Source organism: Panthera leo, chromosome B1 (assembly GCF_018350215.1).
Source record: "Panthera leo isolate Ple1 chromosome B1, P.leo_Ple1_pat1.1, whole genome shotgun sequence".
Taxonomy (NCBI): Eukaryota; Metazoa; Chordata; class Mammalia; order Carnivora; family Felidae; genus Panthera; species Panthera leo.
Genome location: NC_056682.1, coordinates 120,516,728 through 120,537,984, shown reverse-complemented (window position 1 = coordinate 120,537,984; position 21,257 = coordinate 120,516,728). Strand labels below are relative to the sequence as shown.

The 21,257-nt window shown below is 36.1% G+C and overlaps 1 protein-coding gene across 2 annotated transcripts in view; it reads right to left on the bottom strand.

Moving 5' to 3' along the window:
* The window catches only part of PPP3CA (protein phosphatase 3 catalytic subunit alpha), a 325,261-nt gene that overhangs the window by 163,117 nt on the left and 140,887 nt on the right, over window positions 1–21,257 (bottom strand). Inside the window, exon 1 of one of the 2 annotated variants that reach the window (XM_042935820.1) lies at window positions 4,471–4,657. The exons of the other annotated variant lie outside the window; for it this stretch is intronic. Within the exon in view, the coding sequence (XP_042791754.1) occupies window positions 4,471–4,627 (157 nt within the window). The 5' untranslated portion in view covers window positions 4,628–4,657. Of the gene's footprint in view, window positions 1–4,470; window positions 4,658–21,257 lie in introns of those variants that run through there. 2 annotated transcript variants of the gene reach the window in all.

Below are 21,257 nucleotides of genomic sequence, written 5' to 3'. Positions count from 1 at the left end.
CTGCCAAATACCTTTCTCTACCACTAACCACTTATTGGAGTGTTTTGAAAGTTCCCATATTAAAATACAACAAAAGGCTACCAAAAAGTAAAGATTGCCTTCTTTCTTTGATTCTAGATGCAATGTGATTGCTGAAAGGAATCACTTGCTGATTCACCCAGTCCCGATCTCTTGCATATGAGATCCTGATTAAGTTTAATAAAGCAAAAAGATAGACGTGTTTCTGTTAGGCAAGAATCAATTCAACAAAAGAAAATAGTTTCCATACATGCAACCATAACTAACCCAGGAGATGATGTTTCTCCACTGGGAAAAGGTCTGCCAGACCAGATTTATCCCTCCAACTAAAGTCACACCTCTCAGTAAACCGATTGACTCACTGTTTAAGAACAGAGCAAGAATCCGAGAGCAAAAAGGTATAAATGCACTGAATATTAAACAGGAAATCAGGATCCGTGTGTGCATGTGCCAAAGGGTCATCTTGAACACTGAAGGGCAATATGGTGTCAGGGAGGAGACGCAAGTAGTTAGAAATATGATATAATGACAAATTCAACTCACCACTCAGACTCAGAACCAACCATTCTCTCTTTCGACCATACCCCCATACCTCAGCAGTTAAGAAGCTCTCTTACAGCTACTGTCATTCTTCACATCTGTGAATACATTCATTCACTCATTCAGCTGGAGGATATTCACTAAACTCCTACAATGTGCCAGGGCATCCAAAGATCCACGGTTAGAGACGGTATCATGAAGGTTAAATTTCTAAGAAATGGCCAATGAGCCCCTTCATTGAGGCTGTCATTGTTTGTCTATTTCACATGAGCATTCATTACTGGAAAACAACTCAGAGATCTGTTAGAAATCTCTCAAAGGACCAGAAATCCAGTTTCATGAAACTTTCCTCTGCCATATGCAATAGCCATATGCATTAGAACATCTCCATATAATGGTTCCTCTTTTAGGAAGAACACTTGATATTAAGAAAGAAACCTAGACCCCTTATTTCTTAAAAGTTTCTCTCAAAGAAGCAAGATTTATGGCAAAGCTATAGCAAGAAATTTTGTGCAATCTCACAGCATGGATTTGTTATTCGAGAGAAATTGTAAGTACTTAAAAGAAAAGAAAACTCAGGAAATTAACCTGTACTAATGGTGCAACTTGATTTTCTTAATAATCCAAACATATCTATTTAACTAAGCTGCCAAAATGAAGTGGCAGAAGGAGACTAAGCGGATAAGCATGAGGCTTTTGCGGTCAGATGAATCTGAGTGCAAACCTTGGCTTTGTCCACTCACCAGTTTTATGACCTTGGGCAAGTGAAATCACCTCCTTTAGCTTCAGTTACCTCACCTGCAGATTGGGGATTACATCTATCTGAGCGTTGTTATAATAACTAGAGTACACAGTAATATTAGCAGCGAACATTTATAGAGTGTTTATCTTATGCCAGGTATTGTTTGGGTAATAAAGGCCGACATGACAGTAAAGCTGTAACATGAGTAAGACACACATACATGTGTTTACATATAAATGTACTTAGTCCTCATAACAATACGGTGGGGGAGAAACTTGAAGCTTAAAAGTATTAAGCACTTTGCCCAACACAATCACCTGACCATTTGTACGTAGACGCAATGAGTATAAACTCTAGCAGTCTGATGCCAGAATATCCGTGTTTACAACTTCCCTACACGGCTTCTCAAAAAGAACTTAAGACAGTGCTTAAAAATTGTAAGGTCACGAGGAAATCACTTTTGAAAACTGAAATTCTAACAAATACTGAAAGGTGTTTCTTATAAAGACTGCTTTTATTTTCAAAAATTATTTGGGGCAGCTTATAATAGAATACATAATACAAAAGAATGACGGAAAAAAAAAAACACAAAATGCAGAATGCCAAAGTGTGGTGGATAATAACGAGAAAACGCAAGAACTAAACAAGGAGGAGAAAAAAAAGAGGAATTTAGGTCATTAGACTTCAGGCATTTGGGGATTTTGTTCATCTTGTTCCTTTCCCTCCCCTGCTTTTCCCTACCTAACAGATATGCTTGGTAAGAAAACATGGAAACGTTTCGATGGCCCTGTGTATTTAGGTGAGTCTTTATGTACCATTTGAAATTAGAAAATATCCTACCTGGCAACTCCTCCAAATTCCCCAGATATATATTGGGGAATGGAAAGGAAGAAACTTCAAAAGGATGCTTGGAGTATGGCTAAGAGCTGACTTTTTTTTTTTTTTTTTTTTTTTTTTGAGTTAATTCCCAAGATAGGAGTTGGACAACTGTGAAGGTTTACAATTCTCAGGCAAGAATCCTAGGAGCACAGCAGGGTAGGAGGCTGATTTGTTATCAGGCTTATAAAGGCAGTGGGTCTCTGCCACCCATGTACTAGCTGGCCTTCTTAAACTTGAACTAGATCAAAGAGTTAAACCTGAAAGAGTGGAAGCCTTTAGAAGGTGAGAGGCAAAGGGAGCGCACCTGAGCCGCATCACCTTCATGAATTAGACTTTCTCCAAGTCCCTAGGCTCTCTCAAACACCAAGATCACTGTAATAAAAGCTGCTCCCTCTTCGATGCCAATCTTTTATCTTCCAGCAATTGCTAATTCTAGGTAATCGGCTAAGGTAAAGCCACCTGCTCTGAAATACAGGATCTGGTTCCAAATAAACAGGAGCAAAAAGAGAGGGAAAAGGCCAACCAGAGGGCTCTATTTCCAACTGGATGATAGGGAAACTGATGAGATGGGGCCTTTTACCAGATAAACAGATGGTAAGGCCCCCAGGGAACCGAGATGTGCAGCAATGATGCCAAGGTTTGAATGCAGAGATGCTGGAAGCCAGAGAGAAGTTTTCTGGGACAAAATTAAGAGTGGGCTAATATTTGTGAATCTGTACATGCTTTGGCTTCATAAAGAAAATCCCAGCTTTACAAAGGTCATATTCATTTGCTTTTTCTGTTCACCTAGAGTCCTCCATGCAGATGGGTGACAAGTACCAAGCAAAAACTGCTTCGACCAAAGAATCCAATGCGCTTAGAAAACAAGCCTTTCATTAACTCATAAAAATGGCTACACCTGATATAATAAAATTGGAGTTCCCCCTCCCTCTGTTGCTTTGAGTATTACAAGTTGCTTTTATTGGTACTAGAGTACATCAGGATTGAAGGAGTTAAGTTTGTGCATGTTAATAAAATTTAGAAGTATCTCTTGATATTTGGCTGACTCTTGCTGAGACGATTTTCTTACAATTGCCCATTAAGTATGGAATATGGTGCAATAATAGTCTTCTTAGAAGTAACCCGAAAGTAGATAGAATCACTCTCAGCTTTTTTCACTCCACAATTTCCACTCAATGTCACTTTTTTCCCCCTCAAATATAACAGCAAAGTCACTAAGATTTAGGGTTATGTACATCCTCGACTGACTTCAAGTAAATTACACCAATGGCTTTAAAGGCAAACAAGATACTGGACCAGGATTGTGTTCCCATGTCATTGATGGTGGAAATCTGCCACAGACTGATTTCCAATGAACAGGATATGATCTCATTTTTTTCCCTATTTGTTGATGCCACCAGAATGTTCATCTACCTGATACGGAGAAAGGTTACTAGCCTGGGAACCAAAATCATGTGTATCCAATATTGGCATCTATGTAATAATTACTGAAGTTGTTGTTAATTATTCATCCATCAGAGAGAAACACATTCCAAGTCAGAAAAGCCCGGTATCCAGAGTTATTCTAGCCCTAGGTTCTGGCTGACCATGGGGACCACAGCTCTGAAAGAGTCAGGTGTCTCCTCCTCTGATTTGGGCAAGATCAGTTTTAGATGACAGCTATGCACCTCAGTAGTCATAAGTGGTCTGCTCTCACTCTGGAGTATATCTAGGTATTTGAGGTTTCTGTTCCGCAAATCCAACCCAGATTAACCACTATCAAATCTACTCCTACTATTTGATGGGAAATATCCAAGAGTCACTGCCATGTTGATACCTTCATTGGAAGAGCAGGACACCTGCTGCCTGACCTCTTCCTGGAATAGTCTTACAGATGCTGACAAGAAAGAATCACAGGCAAAGAAAACGTTTAGCCAAGTGATTTTTTCAAACCTTTGTTTTCCTTCATTTTTTTAGTAAAAAAAAAAAAAAAATGACACCTCAAGTATATCCAAAGGAAAAAAAGAGCCTAAAGCGGCTCACTTCTCTTTCTTCCCTATGATCACTGTTAAGGTATGCTCACAAAATCCTGGGGTTCTTTGGAGCAAAATTAGAAAACTCTTAATAACTCAAAATTAGAAAACTCAAAATTAGAAGTCTTAAGTTAGACTGACCCTAGACAGCCTCATATGAAAAAAGAGGAAACTGATGTTCAGAGTGGGGTTAAGTGAATTCTACAGGGACACAGGATTATTCAGCAGCAAACCCAACACTAAACTTCAGGTCTCCTGGTTTGTACTCCAGCACTTTACCCTGTAAATCTGTTCTGTCCAATTGACCAGCAACATATGGCCGCTGAACACGTGAAAACCACCTGGTCCAAACTGAGATGAGCTGTACGCCTACAAAATATGAACTGGATTTAGAGCACCTGATACGAGAAAAAAAAAAGAGTGTAAAATATCTCATTAATATTTGTATGTTGATTACATGCTGAAAGAAGATTTAGGATATACTGGATTAGATAAAATTTATTAATATTAACTCCACTTATTTCTTTTATTTTTTAATATGGATACTAGAACATTTAAAACTATACAAGTGGTTTATACTAGATGATGATTGGACCATGTCGCATCCTTCTCAAGGAAGTAGGAAAATAGGGGAGAGTGAAAAGTATATTCTGTAATCTTTCTTCTTTTCTAACTTTGGTTCCTACAAAACTCCAAACTGTCTCAAAACACTGGAATCACTTTTAAAAGTGAGTGATGCTGAGGGGCAATGTTTAGAAATTCTGATTTAACCCGTCTAGGATAGGGCCAGGGCAGTGGCATGGTTTTAAGGAAACTTGGGGTGAGCTGATAGGAAATCCAGACTGAGATTCACGGATCTATACCATAAGTAAAGGCATACAAAATGCCAGGCGGTTTAATTCCCACCCCCCAAACATGCTCCACAATGTCAATCAACCATAGCAGATACACTATTTTGCAAGTCCAGACACGTTTATTCCACCCCTCTCTGTAATCAGAATGTGTACAAAAACAGCTCTTGTCCCATATTTCATGTGACTACTGTCTGCACCAGGGCTGTCCAAGATATTTATGTTGACACATGTTAAGAGACAGCTTAAGGATATCACATGTCAAACACAACTTAAAACACGTTCTGGCCTGACCTCCGTAAATTGGCACTCCATTTCTCCCTCGTGGACATTTGTACATGTCACAAACTACTGTTCTAATCAAACCATATCAATCAACCAACCAATCAATCATCAAGCACCTACTAAGCACCTACTATGTATTGTATTCAACACAAGGCAGTGAGAAGGACTAGGGAGAAGTAGGCAACAGAAAACAAATATTAGCAGATCCAGACTCTGAAGAGATTATCATGTGAGATATAGATATATATATATATACTTATATATATATAAAAGCATATATATGTTATATATAAAATATATATATATTTTATACTTATATATATAAGTTATATATAAAAACTCATATATATATATATATATATATATATATATATATGAGTTTTTGCTTGAGATACCTGGAAAAGCATTAAACTGCAAAACTGAAGAACAAAAGTTAAAGAAAATGAGAGACAATGTAATATGTAAGGGAAAAAAAATTGTCTTCATCTACTTTATGTCTGGGTTCCTATAAACTCTTAGATGCAAACACAGCTTTCTTCTGTCTAAAGGATATAATAAATATCTCATTTTTTAGGTGGCTCCAGAAGACAAGGCTCTGTCTTTAAGTAACGAAAAATAGAATATGTTAATTTTAGGATATAATATGCCAGCTAAAATATACAAAAGTAACGCCATGGTCAGTAAATAAAATTACTCTGAAATCTGATCCTGCTTCTGAATAAACAGTGAAGGGATGTATAAAAGGAAGTGCTGATGACTTTTCACTAAATTTCACTTGGGTTCTAATATTAAGCAATTAAGTTTGATTTATATTCTCCTGGGTTTACAAAATTTCTACCAGTATTGGGCTACAGGCTTATCCATGCACATGATATCTATATGCAAAGATACACAAAACATATTGTCTAGGAGAGACAGTAGTAGGAACTTATTTACTAGGGTCCTACTTAGGCCATTTCTGTGGACATTCATCACTTGTTTGTTTGAAAGTCTCTGGCTTTCATTACAGACATTAATGTCTGTCAAATTAAAATATGCTTACCCATCTCAAATGTGGTTGAATATTAATCTTGTAAACAGAAACATCCGGTCCCACTTAAACTAAAAAAAAATCTTCCCAGTGCATCTATAAATAAAACCCCAATTTATTATCTACTCGTGTTTTTTTTCCTTACTACAGCTATGATGAGGTCCCCCATCCTTATCAAAGACCTCCTTACCCACTTTCTCTGAATATTAACACTCAGACCCAGAGTCTTAAAATGTATTCAGCTTTAGAGACAGTATGTGTACTGATCATTTCACTATCAAACTGAATGCCTCTTTTGGTTTTCCTGAATGTTTACATGCAAATACAGCACAATGGTATTTTATGTAACATCTCCAAAGTAATTATAAAAGGGTAGTATGGTGCTCGATGTGTTTCTTAAAATAAGCGATCTTTTTCCCTCTGGCTTAAAGAATTTTTATTATACACAGTACTTTTGAAAATAAATCTGAAATGTGCTACAAGCAATTCTTTAATAAAGATCAGACATTAATTAATTAAAAAGAATTACTGTTCCAATACAAGGGATTTAATAATTAATTAGTGAAAATGAGCACCTTACAGTAGAGTTCTTTTGTTACCTGAATTTCAAAATACTTTTCCTTTAAATATGCTTATTGATACATAGCCACTCCTTATCCTTTCTATGTACAACTTTTCTTATTCTCTGGCCACTCTGTACTCTTAAATCTAAGGACTCTGGGACATAGGGAAGGTGACAGTCCACTACCCCTTCCACATGTAAGGTTAGGTAGTTCAATCGCAAAACTCCATATTTCTGATATTTTGGTTAGTTCAATTTAATTACTAGAAAAATTGCAGTTGTCTTACATAATAAATTATGTAATACTTATTCAACATGAAAGATGAGTTGACAAAAGTTATATTTTAAGAATCTCAAAACATTTCAGCATTACTGAAAAGGTTAAATAAAATCTGATTTTTTTGTGGTTAAAATAAAAAAAGTTACATGTACAAGTCCAGTGCTTAACATGGTGGCCAGGGCAATCACAGATTAGTTTATACATGATAAAAGCGAAGTTATACTTACTGGTTTTTAATATATGGTATTGAATATTCAGATTAAACTGAGGATTTTAATTAAATATTAAATACTTTAAATATTTAAGTTAAATACTTAAAACTTTTTTAATATATAAAAATTGAAGATGTGTCATTTTGTAAGCATCTACTCTATATTTTTTTAATTAAAAATAGATAGTCATTTTCAATTATATTAGGTACACAACTATATGTATCGGTTCTCAATGCTAGATGAAGTGACTACAGCAATATTTTTAGCAAATGGTATTTACAGTAATCTCTAGAATAGAAAACTTGTAGTAATGCATAAAATTCTAGTCACCGAGATAAACTTACGTAGAAGGCTGTGTTTTTTTAAGATTTTATTTTTAAGTAATCTCTACACCCAACATAGCGCTTGAACTCACAACTCCAAGGTCAAGAGTCGCATGTTCTATTGACTGAGCCAGCCAGGCATTCCAAGCACAGAGTTTTTTTATTTATTTGTTCGTTTTTGCCTTGAACATTGGATTTTTTTAGAGAACTATGTCACCAAAAAATGAACAAGTTACTTCAAGAAAAACCAAAACACAAACAAGATGCTTTAAGACAATTTGAATTTATTTCCCAAGGGAGCAGTTCCCTTGGAGCATGATAATTTTCCCTGAGAAATGAAAAGTATCTAGGGATTCTAAAACTTTCTTTAACCCAAGACATACTTTACCATTCAGGAGTCCTCAACTCAATGGCCTACGACATGCAATATAAGCCAAGGTCCTTACCTATATTGGAGTTGGACTATTTGACTAGCAATTCTTTAATACATGTAAAATTTAGAAATCTCTGTAATAAAAATAGCGAACCCTCCTAGACTTCAATTAAACTTGGAAGTTGACATGAAAAATCAATCTATGCCCACACACAATTCTTTTCCTTTCAAATTCATCATTCAACTCTAGATGCCCACATATTTTCTATGCCCACACATGCCCACCCACGGTCCCCATCCCTGTGGTTAAATCATCTACAGACATCAGATTTTTTTTTTTTAATGAATAAGCTTTCTCTTCTTTGAAAGGTCTTGATGAAGTGGCAAATCTATGTCCCAAGTATCGAACAATGTAAATCTAAGTGGCAATTTTAGGACGTTACCACTTTTGCACAGAAGGGGGGATTGGATTGGCTTAAAAATGATAAATCTGGCATATCTCCTTATATCTGTGTGCCATAGTGAAGCAAAGATCAATATTTTGCCTCAGAGTCACCCTCTAGAGAGCCAAGGGCAGGAGTTAAAATCCCAGGTTTGCATTTAATTCCCCACTGTCTTGGCTCTCTGTTCCCTATTCCCTATGGGCACAATAGTGAAATATCAGGTCTTCTGGGCTTCTCCATGTTTCAGTAATGCTTGCACCGGATTATATTGTTTGCTTCAGTCTGATCTGATGACCAGAACTGCTCTCATCCACTCTCTCTGGTCCACCATTTCTAAGAAACACCCACTCCTATAAAAAAAAAAAAAAAAAAAAAAAAAAAAAAAGCATGCAGGAGGTCCCAATTCTTAGCACCTCCAATGTGTGCTCTCCGAATCATAATCTTCACACATCTATTTAAAATTTGGAATGCTTTAGTGACTACCACCTACAATTATATCCTCTGAGACTTTATATTCACTTGTTTCATTTATTTTTAAAATGTACTTGCCAATTTTGATTTTAAATCAAACATGAATTTCTTAATCTATCAAATGGAAAAGGGCTAATTTCATAAGAAAGCTGCAACAGACTGCGTTCCCTTCCTTAATAAAAAGCCATACTTAAGGGAGATTTTCCACTCTTATTTAGTGCCTAGTTTTTACATTAAAAAATTCTCAAATAACTAAGGAAACAGATTAATTATAAGGTCATCTTTAAATTGACATGTAATACCACACCTCTTTAAGTCAATCATTACTACTCAAAAAACATTGGAATAATTATGTAGAAAGACTAACAACCAAGTCCCATTGAAAGTCTCGTCTAGTACTGTTGTGTACTGGTGGTCATGATGTTAAACCCACTTGTTTGTGACTTGAGTGAAGTTGTTTTGAACTAAGGGTGAATTTGTTTACATCGAGGAAACCGTGTTAGAATGTTAGCATCAACATCTGTTGTTGTCAATAAGCACTCAGTGGCCTATCTATTGATGGGTGCCGCTGGGGACTTATCAATAAGAGCATAGGGCAGAGCCACTGTGATGTAAGGGACTTTGAAACGTTATATACCAAGAATTTGTGAGGCCTTACCAAGAGTATTTGGTTGGGGCAAAGGTACCCTTTCCTGATCTAAATGTCTCTCCAAAGACCTTGGGCAAGGCTCGTTTGCGCAGCACATATACAGAGACCTTGGACAGTAGCTCCTGCCATGGCAAGGTGACTCTCTGCAGGAGTGGTGAAAACGGAGCTGGAAGATCATCTTGCCCGCCAACATCACCAGCGCCTTCATTCCCCTAGCAACACACTCTAGCAACAAGGGACTTTTGCTTTACCCTGGCAGCTGGACGTCAGCTCTTGGTTAGCTAAGCCAACTCTTCTGAGAACCAACTCCTAAACAGTTATACGTCCACTACATTTGAGCTTTATTTCTTTCATCTCCCCTTAGCCTGAAACAATAGTGTAATTAATCTATCATTGATTTGGAGCCTGTTACTTCTTTATTGTCTTATTAGGAGACATTACCCCATATGCTATTGGCTTGTGAAATATCGTTATAAATTATAATTCCCACAGTGAGCCTGTGTTAAATTATTGGCAAAGACAATCTCACTCTCTGAGCGTAATTTGCCTCAACAAAACAAATGCTTTGGTATTGATAGATAGTCAATCAATGTATTTCTGAATGAAGGAAAAAAATGAATGGATTTTTTTTTTTTTTTTTTGGCTTGCTCACTCAGAATTTGGGGAAAATTACTGTGGTACTAGAATTAGTTTAAGAAGAGAGAATAGAAACAAATGGCCTGTTCAGTCTAAAAGTATGTAATTATAAAAAGGATAGTCAATAACCAAAATAACTCAGAAACTGAAACCTTCATTTAGTAAATGTCTTTTTTGAAGCACTCATTACAGGAAGGAGACTATGGATGCCAGATGGCTGGGTGGAGAGAGAGGCCACACCCAAGATGAAACAGACGTGGTCAACAGTGAGCAACAGATAGAAAAGCAAAAAGGGGGCAGGAAAAAAATCACTACAAAAAGTCTGAAGGGCTAACTTGCTTTTAAGGCCATATGTGAATACAGGATCACAGATAAAATTTGCAGTTACTTGTGATGTAAAATTGACCCATAACAATAAAAATGAAATCACCTGGATACAATAGTGCTTCGGTACTTTTAGACTCATAAAGTGTTATCCTATGGCATTTCAGAAAGCAGTTCAAATGTTACCTTTAAAAAGAACATTTCTCTACCTTTAAAAATGTTAGTATTATATATTTATTGAAGTATGCATCAGTAAATGTAAATCCTTTTTAAAAATTTTCAGACTTGTGATAACTGATACTTACTAGACTAACACTCTCTCAGCATCCCTAAGTGTCAGAAGTCATTCAGGAGAGAGTCCTCCTTTCGCTTCTTTTTACCACTTGCTTGATGGCTATCACTACCAGTCAGAGTGGATCCAAATCTTACTACCAGACACCAATGAAAAATGTATTGTGAAATGCAGCTGTCAAGAATAGCTAAAGCCTAGCTTATCTAGCTCATTCTAAGCACATATAGAATGACAAACAGAACAACATAATTCCCAGGATATATAACTTTGGGTTATGGTTCTCCAAGACAGCCAAAAAGTTTCAGTTTCATAAAATTTTCACTATCCAACTTAAAGACACTCATTTAGGCATGACAGTGAGCCATTTAGGCACCAGTGGGAGGGAGTGCTTTTCTTAAAGTTACATGTGCAGAATTCACAACTAGCAGACAAGAAATATAATATTTTTATCACCATATCATTTAAAATCATCCTTTGGCATAAATATCCACCCTCCCCCCCAAAAAAATCAGGATTAAATGTGGGACCACTAGTAGATTAACACAAATGTAAGATATAGGTTATATCCAGTGAAAAGTAATTATGTCTACATACACACACTCCACAAAAATCAGAGTGTAATAGTGTATATTACTCTAACAATAGAGTTTATGTATTTTTTATAAGGCCCTTGATAGTGCCCCACTTCTTCAGAACTGTAGTTCCCATCATCCTTACCAATCACAGTGAAATCACACACCCAGAGGTAATTGAAAGTTGAGCAGAGGTGGGACAGTCACCACAGAATCTGTGTCTGTTATTTCATAGGAAAGGAATGGAGCCATTCTCAATATGCTAAATACACAAGAATGATGGCTTGGCAAAACTGATCATATGTGTGTTCAGTTCCATATTTCTCAATACCCCCAGAGGATATCAGGGGATATCTATGATAATCATGATAGTATACAGCTGATCCTTGAACATGAGAATTAGGGGCACCAACCCCTTGTGTATTTGAAAGTCTGCATATAACTTTTGATTCCCCAAACCCTTAACTGCTAAGAGCCTACTATTGACTGGAAGGCTTACCAATAACATAAATGGACAATTAATATATACTTTGTATGTTATATGTATTATATACCATATTCTTAACATAAAGTAAGATAAAGAACAGAAAAGTGTGTTAAGAAAATCATAAGGAAGAGAAAATACATTTACATTCCTATACTGTACTTTTAAAAGATATCCACATATAAGTGGGCCTGTCAGTTCAAATCCATTATTCCAGGGTCAAATGTACATTCCACACTTCATAAATATCTCTTATTCCAGATTGCCAAACAATACATTGTTACAAAGAGGGGATTTTAAATAATTTAATATTTAAAAGAGATATGGCTCAGTTATGGCATACTTTCACTTTCAGTGAAATGTCCTCTTCCCTGATCAAAACACATAAATGAAGTCTGCATTATATTGTCGATTTTTTTTTTGGGAATATAATTTAAATCAGGAAAATGTCTTCATTCCCAAAAGAGTGTGTTCAGTCATTCATAATGAAACTCAAAATAGTCTTTGATTTGCTAATACTCTACATATCAAGCTATATTTTAAAAAATGACATATAGGGTATATGCATTCAGTAAGTCCTGGAGAAAGAAAAATGTTATAAAGATTCTATCCATTACTTAAATGTAAACTAACTAAAAGCAACTTTCCTTTATAAGCCTAAAGTCTGAGAAAATACCTCTGAAGTTGCTTTTTAGATAACATTTTCTTAAAACATTAACATCATGATTTTTGAGGATATTTACATTTGTACAAAGAAATAATTTTACAAACAAATAATATATACTTTTGTAATGGAGACATAAACAGTTCAAAGTGCAGTAAAAGTTCAAAGAAAATTAAAGGAAAAAGAAAAGAAAGAAGAAAATTTGTTTTTATGACCTCAGGATGATAAATTTGAGTTCAGTTCACCGGACTGCCAAGTAAGCTTGTATTAAAAAAAAAAAAAAAAGCCAAATCCTAAATAACATGTGAATTTTACTAGAACAATTTCCCATAGGTATTGGCATTGCTTACTCCCCACCTAGCCAAGGGGGACCCAATTATTATTCACACCAAATGATAAACAAAACAAATGATAATCCATCACCAATCTTTTCTGAACTCCCTTACCTCTAGACTCTAATTACCCAAAGGGTTTCCATTCTTAAGGGACAATAAAGTGTGTCCCAGAAACAAGGACAGAATCTTGGATCTGTTTCTCCATAAGAGTCTATTTCATTTGCATTGGAAATAGGATTTACCTCTCTTTTTTAAATGCAAATAATTTCCCCATCCCATATACAACTATTCAAATAACAAACTGTTCATGAATAAACACAGAACAATGTGGATCCTGGTAGAGACTATTTGCCACAAGTCTACCACCATTTGGTACTGAAACAACAAAGGAAAACAATTACAGGAAATTTCACTGCAATTATTTATTTATATACATTCATAGAGTGGGAATACAAAGTTGATTAAATCATCAGGAGCTCACCTAAGTTGTATTTTATAAAAGTTAATAACCAAAGAACAGGTATCTAATGAAAAGTAAAATATTTTAAAAATATGATTACTGAAAGAAAATACAGAACACAAAACAGAAAGAAAGAAAACCTGCAGACTTTTACGAAATACACAATTATCAGACGGGAGAAAAACCAAGCTGTATAAAGCATCAAATAAATTAAAAGTTTTGTGAAACTGTAGAAATTCTGTGGTGATGCTAATGTGTTGCACAAGTTTTTGGGGAGAAAGTCCACAGTTTCGCAGACTTTCAAAAGGATCTTTGAGCCAAAAGGGCTAAGACTCCCTCCATCACAGCTTCCTCATCATGACTATGATACCCATTCTAGTCTAGCTGCTCAATTACATGCTCATCTAGATTATTAAAGTGAGGGTCAGATGATTTCTCCCAATCCATCTCCCCTAATCCATCTAATCCCCAAGCATATGGTCTGGCCATACCCAATTACTCAATACCCCAAGTATTCCATATAATTCCATACCTTTCCTCAAGCCTTTCAGAAATAGTAAGGCAAAGGGTCTAAAAGCACAAACTCAGAAGCCAAATTGCCTGGGTTTACACCCCAACGTCACCAAATTGTATGATCCGGGGCAAGTTGCTTAACTTCTCTACACTATAGTTTCCAGATTTGGAAATAGAGGATTAAACAAACTAATATGTGTAAAATGCTGGGAACATTATTAGCATAGCAAATTCTTCATTAAGTATTCCTTATGATTAACAAATTGCCTTGCTTAGCTCCTTAAGTGCGCAACCTCCTTATCATCCTGATTCAAATAAATGTCACAACTTCTGAAAAGACCCAAAGCCTGCTTTCCATCTGAATCACCAGTCCTTGAGTAGCAATTACTTAATAAAATGTCCTTTGATCACCAAAATACAAAGTTTTCTTTATCTCTTTGCCCTTAAATCACAAAACACTTGCTGCCTATACTAATTTTCATACTTTTGCTCTCAAAAGACACCCACAGATTAGTAGAAGGGTTTTTTTAATGTTTACTTATTCTTGAGAGAGAGCACGCAAGAGAAAACAAGCAGGGGAGGGGCAGAGAGAGGGAGACCGAGGATCCTAAGTGGGCTGACAGCCGAGAGCCCTATGTTGGGCTCCAACTCATGAACTGCAAGATCATGACCTAAGCCAAGTCAGGCTTAACAGATTGAGCCACCCAGGAGCCCTAGAAGGGTTTTATGTTGTTTAATAAATGTGTACAAATATGAAATTTACGTTCTTAAATATCATTTAATTTCACTCTTCAATTTTCTAGTTGAAGAAACTGAGGCTCAAGGAGACTACGAGTAGCAGTGATAACAATAACAATAAAAATAACAATGAAATAATCACTTATATACCACTTACTATATCCCAGACACTGTTCTAAATACCGGATATGTGTTAACTCATTCAGTCTTCATAACAATCCCATGATGCAGGTACTATTATTCTATTTTTCATATACAAGAACACAGGCACAAAGAAATTCAATAAGTTTATCAAGGTCACACAGCAGCAAGTAAGTAGGGGAAGCCTGGGCTTAAAGCAGGCCCCCTGGCTCTAAGAGCTGTGCTTTTAATCCTTGTGACTTTCTCTCTGTAGATAAGGAGAAACTCATCCAGTGATCCAAAAGTAATTAATGGAAAAGCCTGAAGTACACACGGAGTTCTCTGAATTCCCTGCTAAGGCTCTTTCCTTATGAGTCTCCTATCCCTTACCCAGAGTGATGGCCATAGCAAGCATTCGAAATACATTGGTTCAATGATTTCTTGACCCACCTAATTCTCTGAATGCAATAATATTTATCCCAAATGCACAGTTTGTTCCTTGAACAAACTTCTCATTTGGCTTGGCTGTCTTCTTACTTAATCGTTCCCAGTCTTGAAAGAGACCGGAACAGCCCAAGGAATAACTGTTTCAGTTTTTCACTTGTAAAAAGTACGAGGTCTTTGTTGTAATTTGGTTTCTGATGGATTGACTCAAAGGCCAGAGGAGCCTCTGAAGTTTTCCCACACATGAGCATTGAGCTCAGGTTCCACCCAAAGCCAAACGGTATCCCATCAATGACTGCTGGCTACCTCTCAGGCTAGTCTGTGATTTTGTTTAAAGCATGCCTCCCCAACATCTGTTCCTTAAAGAGCCTGCTTAGTCTACCTGCCATTGCCTGTCACCAGTAATACAGAGCAAAATCTGAGCTCTCTAGGCCACAAAGCATAGTGGTTCTGAGTTCTGAAGTCCCTCCTCACTTATCTTCACATTCTGGCTAGGAAATCCTTGAGAAACCACAGTTTCCTCGCCTGTGAAATGGGGATATTTACCTCAAGAGGCTGTTAAAAGGATTAAAAGAGAACATACTTGTAAAAGTGCTTAGCTTGGTACAAAGGATGAACTCAAATTTACTAAGAATAAAAACATATTACTTGTTCCTATTGTGCTTCCCTGAATTCCCACGGCATTGTTTTCGCTCCATATACCAGCATTTCGTTTCAGCGCGTGAAAACTCTTCTTTACACTTGGCTTATTCATGCCTCAAAAAACCCCAAGTATTAGCATATAAATGTTTGTACCATATGGGCTACCGGGAAGGAACTTATCTTGCCAAATGACATTAAATATGACCCCAAGATAGTTGTCTAATTAAGAACTGTATCCATCATCATGGGCATATATGAAATTCTTACTAGTAGTATATTGTGACCTTAGTGGAAAGGTCAGAGAAGCAATGAATATGAAAGCCTAGAGACCACTGAGCCTTCCAAGACCATCAGGTTTTATGTGTGCAGCAACATTTTCCCAATAATAGTACTGGGCTAACAGATATATTATTTAAAAACAAAAAACAAAAAACAAAAAAAAACACCATTTTCTGGGAGAGAAAATGTTCCAGAACATTTGTGTAAAACATATAGTTTTTAAATGTTTATTTTATTTATTTTGAGAGAGAGGGAATAAACCCGAGCAGGGGAGGGGCAGAGATAGAGAACGAGAGAACGAGAGAGTTCGAGAGGGCTCGAACTCAGGAGCCCCGGGTTCATGACCTGAGCTGAAACCAAGAGTCAGAAGTTTAACCAACCTAGCCACACAGGCACCTCTATGTAAAACATATTTAAATGGGCTCATTTATGGCAAGTCTTCATAAAGATTTGAATATGTTATTGTATCTTATGAGTATCTAGGAGGGAAATCAATCATTTCCCAAGTTTTTTTGCTATAAAATTCAGTCTTCCAGACATACTGTATTTTGTGAAAGCCTACTGTAAACAAATAACCAACTCAACTATTTTAACAAAGTAAGTTACTAAGTTCATGCAAACATGAATATTCAATATCAGTAAAGCTGGCCAGAAATTATAATCAAAATCATAAACATGTGAGTTTGTTTAAGCTGAAGGAACATTTGTCTATCAAATTCAAAAAAAACAAAAAACAAAAAAACAAACAAAAAAAAACCCGCATAGTGGAAGGCTTGCTTATTTCTGATTTCTACTTATTCATATATACATCATACTGAACAGTGTACCACCACGCAATAAAAGTTAACATCTTTTAGTCTATAAAGCACAGGTTGTTTACTTGATGATACACGAATACAGCTCTATAATATTGATTTAAATCAAATATGATTTTTTTTTAAGTTTTTTATTTTTGAGACAGAGAGAGACAGAGCATGAATGGGGGAGGGGCAGAGACGGAGGGAGACACAGAATCAGAAGCAGGCTCCAGGCTCTGAGCCATCAGCCCAGAGCCCGACGCGGGGCTCGAACTCACGGACCGCGAGATCGTGACCTGAGCTGAAGTAGGACGCTTAACTGACTGAGCCACCCAGGCGCCCCAAGTCAAATATGATTTAAAGATACCAAATGCCATTAGTCGTTTTCAAATCAATAACGAATAAATTCCTTATATTTTATCTGAACTGAAAACCACTCTAGCTATCTGCATGTGACTGCTCTATTAGGCAGAAATATTATTTGGAACAAAGAACTATTTTATGAATATAAGATTTGCAACTTAAAAAAAGTATTAAACATTAAAATAATATCTATACATACATAGTTGAACACTTTCATATACATGATTTCATTCAATCTTTATAATAGCCCTTTGTGATAGGCATCATAAGATTCATCACTTTATAGATGAAGAGAACAAGAAAAACGTGCTTACGTGGCATGGTGAATATAACACAGGTAGTGTGTGGGGCCAAGATGTATTCCTAGAGTCTTTGACTCTAAATCCCGTGTCCTTTCCACTAAACCTCACCACATTAACCTGCAAATGCCTGCACATTGCAGGTTGTCAAAGGCAGTTACTATGACTCTTTTAAAAAGCTAATTAAGGAAGAAGGAAACCAAAGACTTCCAACCACAGGAAAGAAAATCTCTGATTGTGGATGTTGATAGGAATGTCACAGCTGCAGGCACCTTCCCTGCCTTCCTTCGCGTTGAAACACAGCATTCTGCATCTGTGATCTGGGGCCAAGCCAACCTTTCAACATGCTAGCCAGAGATAACAAAGACTATCGATCATTTAAGTGTTTACTCAGATTAATTACAATGAATTTTTGTTCTCAAAATGAATTATGTCTCTTCTTATATTAGGGGCTTATAGGAAAGAAGTTTGGGTAATGCAACTGTGCTTGTCCCCAGGGCTCTGGACCCCCACCACCTATTGGGTTCACATCCTTCTTCTGCTACCTGTTGGTCTCCGTCTTCGGGTAATTTATCCAATCTCTCTGTGCCTGAGTTTTCCTCATCTGCAAAATGCAGATAATAATATCACCTATCACACAAGGCTCTCGCGAGGATTGAACAACACACTACATGCCACGTAAAAACTTGAAGAATGCCTGACATGTGCTAAAGTGCTCAGTAAGTGCTTACGATTATTATTATGAGACTTGTTAAAACAGCAGAAAAAGCATAGAAATAACAGTAGCTCCCTGAGTTGTGTCTTCCCAAGAAAGAGAGCAAGAATCATTACAGACCTTCATTTAGAGAGGACCCCCATCCCTTAAGATACACTTAGGTTTTCAGTATTGATCAATGGCTCTATGGAAGAAGTTCTATTTCTACCTATTAGATAAACCAAATTTAAAACTCAAGAATGTGATTCCTCCCACAGCAAAATAATGTGTAACAGCACCCTTTATCAAGCCAATGTGCTCTGGGGAGTCACTGATGTAACTAGCCAGCAAAATCCCCTGGGAGAGCTCACTGAAATAATCAGTGATCAAATGCAAAGGGCCAAATTGGGCTCTGGAAGTCTTATTTTGATAAACTCTGAACTGCACAGAAATCCAAACCACCCGCACACTGATTAGGCACATGAGTGTAATTAGCCATAGCAATTCTCCTCCTAGTCATTTCCTTTATTTTCACTTAAATTAATAGAAACCCTTAGGTGAAATGCAAGAGAAAAATGTTAGAGAACACAACTATTCACTCTAATAGCAATAATCAAGTGTTTTCATTCTGACGGTGTTATGTAACGGCATACCTCTTTGCTAAGAAAATTCTCATGTCCTTTCTTTAGATTTTGTACTGACTCAAGTTTGCACTGAGGGAATGTCACTTTACCCAATGTAATATTTACCTTGTTAATAATTTACAATGATAACATTTGTAATTAATAATGTAAATAATAATGTAAAATATAATATTTCATTTACCAAATGAAATATGTGCCTTCATGCCAAGAGAAAATTATCTTGAAAAGTTTTAAAAATCAATGCAAATTACTGTAAAATTAAAGAAAAAAAACTGTTCATCTAACCAAGAGATATTAAACAAAATATAGGGGACTACAAATAGATTTCTCTTCCTAAAGAATACTTGTATGTCGATAAAGAGGGTTATTACCAAAACACCAAATGCTTTCATTAATGCCCGTTGTATTGATTTCTCCCAAATTCCTCATTTCTAATATTACGAAAGGAACAAAAAGTTTTCTCAATTTTCTCTTGTGCCTAATTAACTATTAACCACCCAGTTACCTATTAAGCAAAATATAATTTCTTCTTAATTTGTTACAGCGCAAGCACTTCCTTCCCTGTGGTAAAGAAAGGTAAACAACAGTGAAAGGGAAAGAAGGCTCACTTATGTGTTTCAGAAACAAGGACCCGTTCACCGTTCTAATCCAAATGTCCCTTTTAACTCAATAAAACTAACCTTCAGTTGTTTTCATTTAGGCATTTTTAAAATCCCTAATTTAATAAAGCTAATAGAGTTTGCTCTAGAGCAAACCTTGTCCTGCTGACATACTGAATTTATTCTAAGACCCTGCTAAGCCATTTAAAATGTGCAATATACTTAACTATATAGTATAAAAAATGTTTGCCGTTTAGCAAAGATTTAGAAATATAACATGATCAGTTTAAGATTAAAGTTGTACTACCAAAGCTCAATAAAAACAGAATTTAAGTAGCAGAGAAATATAAGAAATACTCAGTATGTAACAGACTGCATTATCACCGAATTTAGAGAATCTTTTATTAAATGACTATCAAGCTTAATTAAAAGAAAAAAGTACCTAAGTCTTGAACTTTTGTATCAACAATGAATATCTAGTAGAAGAATCTAAGAATGAAGGTGCTTTTTGAGGTAGCTTTTGGCTGACCTGCATATGAATCCGAAACAAAGATGCTTCACTATCAATAAATTAAATGGTTTTATGTATGATTTCCCATTTGGAAACACTAGCCATTGTACCATGTGAGGGAAAATAGTAATATGGTTCCCAAATGAACTTCAATTATATGAAGTATTTTTCTCTCATTTGCAGAATGAATGGCACTGTCTGAAATTAAGGAATTAGTAGTGATAACAAATAAGTCAATTATACTTTTTTTAAATCCTAAATTCACTTTACTGTTGTGAGTCATGGTGCTATGAATTGTATTTCACCAGCTGATCACCAGATTGGGGCGCCATGCATTCCAAAAAGTGAGTCCTTCAAAACTGCGTTCTAGAGCTTTCCACTTGCTACAAAAATGTTCTGTTGATTTTAACAGCCTACTTAGGATTAAACAAAATCAACACATGCATCTATGGTGAATTATATCAAAACCATTTTGAAAGAGAAACTACTGAAAAATCCCTTCCCTAAACTGTTATTCGAATACCAATGGTACACCTTCAATGACCAGGGAAAATAGAAATGTTCCAAAACATACAAAAGTAGAAGTCTTAGATATGCTTTTAAAATTTGTTGCAGAAATGAGCTACACTAGTGGGTAAACCGAGGCTAGACATTCTATATGGATTTCATTTAGGCATAGAGCACTTTTCCCTGGTGTCAAGAGGGTTGACTATCTGGATTTGAGACCTGGCTTTCCCATAACCGTATAAAATAAGTGTTTATTGCCCTCATTTCACAGATTAAGAAAAAGAGGTTAAACACACTATCCAAGTTCACACTAATATTAAGTGGCAGAGTTTGGATGCACAACTAGGTAAATCTGGTTTAAAATTTTCACATGATATCATGTTAAGCTACTTAATTTATTAGGTAAAATTGGAATGCTGAATAACTTAGAGAAACATAATCCCTTTTTAGACTATCAAATCTAACTTTGTCTATACGCTGAGTGAGTGAAACAGTATGGTATTACATACTTAAACATGCCAGTAAGTCCTCAAGTTAGCAGACAAATTTAGGCAAAGCTCAGCCACTTACTGGTTACCTAACTTCACTTTTCAATTGCTGTTTCCTTGTTTGTAAAGTGAAGAAATAATACCAGTAGGCTCCAGATCCCTTTCCATTTTGAAAAGCCACA